At 46.8% G+C, this 6,993-nt stretch overlaps 4 protein-coding genes across 4 annotated transcripts; 1 reads left to right on the top strand and 3 right to left on the bottom strand.

The window, feature by feature from the left end:
* Positions 1-493: 493 nt before the first annotated feature.
* On the top strand, positions 494-3,188 carry BDBG_07193 (uncharacterized protein; the record flags this gene model as incomplete). Its single annotated transcript, XM_031722976.1, has 7 exons — positions 494-581; positions 701-1,006; positions 1,038-1,543; positions 1,595-2,050; positions 2,141-2,587; positions 2,683-2,829; positions 3,045-3,188. The coding sequence occupies 7 exons, from the start codon at positions 494-496 to the stop codon at positions 3,186-3,188; spliced, it is 2,094 nt and encodes a 697-aa protein (XP_031580033.1).
* Positions 3,189-3,322: 134 nt separating this feature from the next.
* Positions 3,323-3,912, bottom strand: BDBG_17577 (uncharacterized protein; the record flags this gene model as incomplete). Its single annotated transcript, XM_031725266.1, has 1 exon — positions 3,323-3,912. One exon carries the CDS (start codon positions 3,910-3,912, stop codon positions 3,628-3,630), a length of 285 nt encoding a protein of 94 aa, XP_031580034.1. The 3' UTR covers positions 3,323-3,627.
* Positions 3,913-3,942: 30 nt separating this feature from the next.
* Positions 3,943-4,430, bottom strand: BDBG_17578 (uncharacterized protein; the record flags this gene model as incomplete). Its single annotated transcript, XM_031725267.1, has 2 exons — positions 4,397-4,430; positions 3,943-4,329 (listed from the first exon to the last, which is right to left on the bottom strand). The coding sequence occupies exon 2, from the start codon at positions 4,252-4,254 to the stop codon at positions 3,943-3,945; it is 312 nt and encodes a 103-aa protein (XP_031580035.1). The 5' UTR covers positions 4,255-4,329; positions 4,397-4,430.
* Positions 4,431-4,533: 103 nt separating this feature from the next.
* BDBG_07195 (peptide-N4-(N-acetyl-beta-glucosaminyl)asparagine amidase) lies at positions 4,534-6,993 on the bottom strand. The gene is made up of 3 exons (XM_002622638.2): positions 6,896-6,993; positions 6,394-6,794; positions 4,534-6,312 (listed from the first exon to the last, which is right to left on the bottom strand). The coding sequence occupies exons 1-3, from the start codon at positions 6,955-6,957 to the stop codon at positions 5,867-5,869; spliced, it is 909 nt and encodes a 302-aa protein (XP_002622684.1). The 5' UTR covers positions 6,958-6,993; the 3' UTR covers positions 4,534-5,866.

The following is a 6,993-nucleotide window of genomic DNA, read 5'->3' on the forward strand; positions in this document are numbered from 1 at the left end:
TAGATCAATAAAGGGTCAATGCAAACGAAAGTGGACCACATCAATTATGAAGACATAGTTATGCATTTATACAGAGTCCTCAGAACCTTTTCAGCCGTGTATTATTAACTCAACCCGGTATCAGCCCTGAGCTTGCAGACGCGCATATTCATCGGCGGCTAAATAGCGTCCGGCTTTGTTTTTGGGTTTGAGAGGCGTGTTTCCAACCCCAGAATCCTTCTGCCTCTCTCGCCTTGGCTATCGATACGCAGAAGGGAAACTAATAAAAACCGCACCCGTTCCCTTGACTTCAGAGGAAGAAAATAACCGAATGAATGGATAGATATCCCATTACTTAGGGTTGCTGATGTTCACGCGCTTCATTTTCTCATGCCCCTCTGTCCTTTGCGCTCTCGCATAATATCCCGGCCTGGAAACTCGTCATTTTCCGTCTTGTTATATTGTAGCAGGATCGCGAAGGAGTTTGTACAGTACATTAGGAATATCTTAAATTATGCCGGAAGGTCCGTACTGCCTTCTATGTGGAGGTTTTATTCATTACCGATCCCCGACAGCACAATGGCAGACTGAGTTTCGTGCCGGTAAGTACATATCTGTATCCCTGCAAGAAATTTCTATCAGTATCACCAATCAATACGCAGGATCTCTGGACAGTAAATGTGCCCCTAGAGTAACCATCAATGCTAATACTCAAACTTAGTTCGCATTCCCGGCGGCGGCGGCGAAGAAAGGACGCCATTTTTGACTGGCGTTGGTGGAGAGATCGCCTACACCATTCCGTTCTCAGCTCCTTCAGATCGAGATCAACGCTATAATGATAGAGAATACATGTTCTCTCCCCTGGATGCGTTCACACCTTTCCATTCCCCAACTTACCGTCCCGATATTGGATACGTATTTCATGACCAATGTTGGAACCTGCTTAATGCTCTTAACTACCCGGACCCTCCCGGTTCACCGCCTCTACGACATCTTTCGGTCACTCCCCTTACGGTCTCTACATTGGGTGCAATGGGGTCATACCTATGGCGGCCTAGTGAAGACATATCCGATCTATTACCCGTGGGAGGAGGCTCGCCTCGCTGGCATGATCACGGGCTCTGTGACTAGACCGAAGCTGTCTCCGTACTACTACTGCAAACAGGATCCTTGGGATATCCCAGAGTTACGACAGATCTTGGCTGAAACTAAAGAGAGCCCTGCCCAGGAATTCAACAATGATGATCTGAGGATATCTTGTAGACCGCAACGGCATGCGGATTGTTTCTCGGAGTTGCCAGTGGAACTACGTGAGCAGATTCTGACGCAGCTGCTCGTCAAAGATGTTGCTAGCCTCAGGCTAGCTTCAAGGTCCTTCGCCTGCCTACCACTCTCGCAGTACTTTTGGTTTTCCCGGTTTCTGCCGGGCATGGACAGAGATTTTATCTTCGAGGCTACAAGACCGGACAGTGAATCTGCCGTGAACGCTAGATGCCGTGACTGGCGAACGTTATATGAGAAAACAGGCCAGATCTTGCTCGAAGGGGGAGCTTTGGCGAATCGGGTAAGAATTTGGAACTGCAATAGATCACTTGCAAGATTGTTAAAAATTCAGCCGTTAGATAAAATGCGTTTGGAGAAAGCAGACCAATACAATAATATCGTGTGGAAAGTTGCCGGGGCACGCTATAACCATATGTCATATGATATGCTTTACGTACAGGCTGCTCGTTTACCACGCGAAATATCTCAGATCGCAGTGTCATTCATAACACTCAATGGTAAGCAGCATGTCTCAGGAATTCGACTATGTTCCCGCAAGGAGCCAGGTGTGGATATGGGCTACATCATCCCGGCGAGCGAAATTGTCCTGGACCTAGAAAACGAAGAGGGTGCTTCAGCAACGCTATCAGGATTTATAACTTCTATTAGTCCCGATGGGATACGTGCGCTGCAAGCTACCACTCTTGAAGGAAGGTTATCGAACTGGGCTGGGTGTCCGGACGCTACGCCGGTGACGCTGCGACTTTGTACCAACGACCGTATATCCCATCTGAAGTGTGCATTTGATGTAATCGCCGCCCCCCCCCCCCCCCCTCCTGAACCCCTTTCTTTGGGACTATTATTTCTCTTCTGTTGTAGTAACTTATGATCGTTCTAGGGGTTTAAACTCGTCGAGCTCTTCGTGCCAGACACAGAAGTCGGCTCGCATGAACGGCCACCACAAGTCCCCCTGCGGACAAATGCGATCTGGTACCCTAACGTCCCACCAGAAGATGTTTACCTGCATGAATCTACTTTTCCAGGCAAAGAAGTGCCGCAGTCCGAGTACCATCCACTCATCCACGTAATGTTCGGTGGTCCTGAGGGCTCATATCTAAAATACCTGACACGGATATCCGTTACGGTTTCAAGACAGGAGATTGTGGGGATAGATTTTGAGTATGGGGCAGAGGGTGCGCCGGTCGAGCGGCTACGGGCAGGTCGTAACCCCAAGGGTGCAGATGACTCGTTGAAGATATCTTTCACTATCGATGGGCCGGCTGGAGAACTTCTTACTGGTATACAAGCAAACGGGGACTTTGGGAAGAATATCACTTCAATAAAGGTAAGCCTCACATTACTTATGCTTCGCAAAATTTTTCTTTCTCTCGTCCATTGTTCTCCATTTTCTCGAACATCAAAGCTAACAAAGTTCAACAGGTCATAACAAATCACAACAGACAATTCACCTTCCAGCCAAATGCAATTCCCCAATTGAAGTTCCCACCAGGGCCACAGGTCCGCAAAAGGATGGGAAAAATTGAAACAACCCCAGGAACGACTATAATAGGGATATACGTTATGCACGTAAGTTTTTTTTCTTTTTTCTTTTTTCTTTTTCTTCTTCTTTTTTTCTCCTCCATTCCTCCTTTTGCAGGTGGTGGTCTACCATACCACTTTTCAACTATAGATGTGAACTTGTAATCTGCAACTGCACTGCGCTGTCGTGGGTAAATCAATTACTTCTACCATTGAACCAGCTAGCTAACGACCGACCCCTCTTTTTTCTTTCAATCCAACAGCATCATGTATTCAGCATGATAGCACTCGGGCCTATATCGAAAAGATTACCAGGGTATTGCGACAACGATCGTCTGGCGAAAGACGAATGCGAAATCAAATCATCATCATCATCATCACGAAGATCCAGCAGCTGGGCAGGCTAACAAGAGCTCTCTACTACTGTATAATTGGCGCAGCCCAAACAGGCGTTTGGAAATTCTACAGATTTTTCACGGCAATTCGAGGCATTTTTCAAGATATCCTTTTTCGTTTTGCTGGCTATCTATTTCCAAGTCACACTAGGTGCTTTTTTCCTTATGTGAGGAGCTGCATCATTCGCTGGCTTGTAGAATTCTTTGAAGATACATCACCGCGTCACGCTATATGTAGAAAGAGGACGGCAAATATTCTACGAGCAAGCCAAAGAAAAAGAAAAGAAAAGGACAGAACCGGCTCCCTGAAACAAAAGTCTCAAAAGCCTTAAGAATAGAGACACGATTCGTCCCGAAAACAAAAACACTCCCAGCACAAGAAAATGCAAATGCAAATGCAACTGCAACGCAACCCCTCCCCGACACCCCAGCCAGCCAACTCGACACTAAGCTAGACACACTCCAACGCCTCATGGACAGGTGGCTTCTCAATCAAAATCCGCATTCCGGGCCGAACCCCCCCGCCCCGCTCGACAACCCCCAAAACCCCAGCCTTGCGCCCGACAATATTCCCCTCCGCATCCCGCACGACAAATTTCTCCTTCAGCCCTTTCCGGAACCGGTCGATTTGCGCACACGGGTTCCGCAGCCCCGTCACCGTCACCGTCACCGTCACCGTCACCGTCACCGTCGCCGCGGCCGCCGCATTCGTTACCATCGACATGGACGTTGACATCGCCGACGAACCGCAACTTCGTCCCCCTCCCTAGCGCCAACAGATCAATACCCTTAGTCGTAATATTCTCCCCCATATCGCCCGGTAGGAGCGGACCATTAGCACCAGCACCAGCGTCCTACTCCCCGCACCGCCTACCGGCGCCAGGATCTCTGCGTGGAGCAGGTGCACCTGGCGGAGATTTGGCGGCGGGGGTCTAATGTGTAGGCGCGAGCGGTGCTGGACGGTGGCGCCGGCGTGGGCGTCACCTTGCACGCCCAGGTTGGGGAGGAGGGTTATGCTTGGGACGCTGGGTTTGGAGAAGGAGTGGGAGGCGGAGGCGTGGACGCTTAGGACGGACATGGTTTGGTGGTTTGGTGGTTCGATTTGATTTGATATATAGAGATGGATCGATAGGGAAAGTAACTATGATGAGTTCTTTTTGTGTAGACGACGCCAAGTGAGTGTAGATTCTATAGATGGACAAACTGGACTGGATACTGACTGCAATGCGTGTAGGCTTGTAAGGGACATGGTTGCCCAAGAAGTCGTATCCAGCGGTACATTTCCGGGGTGAGTTGGCATATGCTGGATGACAATTATTTTCGATTAGTGGTAGGGTAGGGGTGAGTGACAGCCAGGAGGGAGACTTTTACATCTCTCTCAACTGAAGTTTAGTTATATTCTGTGTACAATAATTTATTTTATTGCATTGTGGAAAGTATTAAATATCAGTAATAGCATGAATCAAACAAATATTCTCAAATTCTAATGGAGTCTTCCTGGACCGTCCGAGATTCATAACCGCTGAATGAGAGAGATAATAATGATGCTCTCTACTTGAGAGAGAATATAGCGCAAATAACTTTGCACTGATGAGTGTGAATATAAAATAAGCAGATACACATCAAGTTGTATACAGTTGCATTTAGTAAATACTTGTTGCTGAATAATAATAGAATATGTACAAGCTTTAGATGTTTTCACCTGATATCAATAGTTAAATGTTTTGATGTGGTATGATATATGGTATAGTTAACATTTCATTAATACGGCATAAAAGAGAAAAAATAATATAAAAAATAATATAAAAAAATATTGATCGGTGTCAAAATATAAAGAGAAATGAAAAGGGAAAGAGGAGTGTGGAGGAAGAAGGAATAGCAAAAGAAGAAAGTTGAAATGAATTGAAAGAGAAACAAAAAAGTAAAGGGCTAATGCTAGCTTCAAAAGTAGGAAGAAAGAAAGAAAAGGAGAGAAGCTGAGAAAATCAAGGGTAAAAGAGTAAAAAAAGAGCAAAACAAAAGAAAATCCAAGCAAAGAAAGACGTCAGGAAGAAAGGAACGCCTTCAAACCCATGATTGAGACATTGATGAAAACTATAAAACTGGGACCAAAACCCGAACCCCAACCTAGACCCCCAGAAATCGGATGGACAGTGGATAAGACACAAAGGAAATGAAATATGATGTGTAGTAGTGTAGTGTAGCGAAGTGTGATAGTAGGAGAGGGCATCCAGCGAACCGAGAACAAATGGCGGTTTGAGATAGAGCAAGGAGAAGGTAGGCTAGGGAGATGGGGAGAAGTTAGATGAATGTTTAGTGTATCCGACGCCGAGAAACTTTATGGCCAGACACGAATGGACTCACTCCAGTCGCCTATTGTTAGAAAATTCATAAAGGAAAAAAAAAAGGCATGTATATGGCGTCGGGATGGATACGGTGGGATGTGACTATCTTTCATTTTTTTTTATTTTTTATTTTTATTTTTTTGGATGTGTGAGGGTTCGGGGTCGACATTGGAAGAGGTTTTGGATTCCATAAGGAAAGCAACCATAAACGAGGATTCATTCGTTAGAAAAAAAGGACGCCTTTGTCGTGGCGTTGTAATAACTTTTCATCGTTCCGATCGTGGGTAGGAAAATTGAGCAAAATAAAGCGTAACATAGGCATCATCACCCCACGACTCCAAAAGGTTATCGCCCCTGGTTTGATCGATCTGGGTTTGGTTGCCCCGTCTGCCCCTGAGTGGGATTCACCCATTCCACATTGCCATTCGGTGTTGTAACGGGCACCTTCGATTCATCAGCGGATGCATCGTTGCCGTTGGTGCCGTTTCCATTATTACTGATTCGCCCATTAGGAAAGAGGTTATTAATTTCCGTTGCGATAGCCTGGGCCATATAACCGCGCAGCTCTCTTTCTTCCCGTTCGTCCTCTTTTATCAGTCGTCGACGCTCCTCTTTGGAAAGGTTCTCGCGGCGCATCCGGCGGATTTCAAGAATGACCCAGAGCAGGACCTCCTCTGGGGCGCGGGTGCGGGACATGCCATGTTTTGCTGGGTTGCGAACATACCGTCGTGTGACGTCTGTTGCGCCGTCGATGGAGAATGCGACGCAGTATGCCATTTTGCGGTTCCACCCTAATGAATCTAAATTAGAATCCCCTCTGCTGGGAAAACTTGACCAATGGGTATACATAGATATTCATAAATAAAACGTACCTTCAGCGTAAAGCCGGGGATTATCCCAGGCCTCCTCACAAGCATCAACATGGACCCATCGCTTCTGATGTTCAGAGTACACTTCCGTCCAGACATAATCCTCAGAATTCCACACCCATCTAACGCGGCCACCTACAGCGCGACACAACATTGAAAAGCAATTTGCCCATTCACCCACCCGTCCTCGTCGTGTCTGGAGCAGGGCCCAGACGTCCGAATAGCGGGGAAACCGCTCGTTTGCGCCGCATGTTGCATCCGAACATCGGTACAATTCGACTCGGGTTGCGCCACGGGCAGTTTCGTCTGGGGTAGGCGGGGTCATTCCATGGGCGATGGTCGGGCTGTAACAGGCGGAGCAGGGAGGGTTATTGACGAATTGGAAGAAAGACCGTTTGAACCATCTAGATATTTATAAGTTAGCCAAGGTACATGAAAGCAGATAAAAGCAGATACTGAAAAAAAAATTAAAAATAAATAAAAATAAAACAAGAACCATACATACCTCAGCAGAGATTTGATGACACAATCTTGATAACCCCACTGTGGTTTCACGTTTTCACCCATACTGGCAGCCTCAGCCTGGAGAATCTGGCACTCCTC

This window comes from Blastomyces gilchristii (assembly GCF_000003855.2).
Source record: "Blastomyces gilchristii SLH14081 genomic scaffold supercont1.17, whole genome shotgun sequence".
Classification (NCBI taxonomy): Eukaryota; Fungi; Ascomycota; class Eurotiomycetes; order Onygenales; family Ajellomycetaceae; genus Blastomyces; species Blastomyces gilchristii.

What these genes read in the sequence shown, in the direction of transcription:
- BDBG_07195 (XM_002622638.2), bottom strand. Translation starts at nt 6,957, where the DNA reads ATGGGTGAAAACGTGAAACCACAGTGGGGTTATCAAGATTGTGTCATC. An exon ending in GTCATCAAATCTCTGCTGAG is followed by an intron (nt 6,795 to 6,895) that starts GTATGTATGGTT and finishes ATAAATATCTAG; the next exon opens with ATGGTTCAAACGGTCTTTCT. An exon ending in TCCCCGGCTTTACGCTGAAG is followed by an intron (nt 6,313 to 6,393) that starts GTACGTTTTATT and finishes TAGATTCATTAG; the next exon opens with GGTGGAACCGCAAAATGGCA.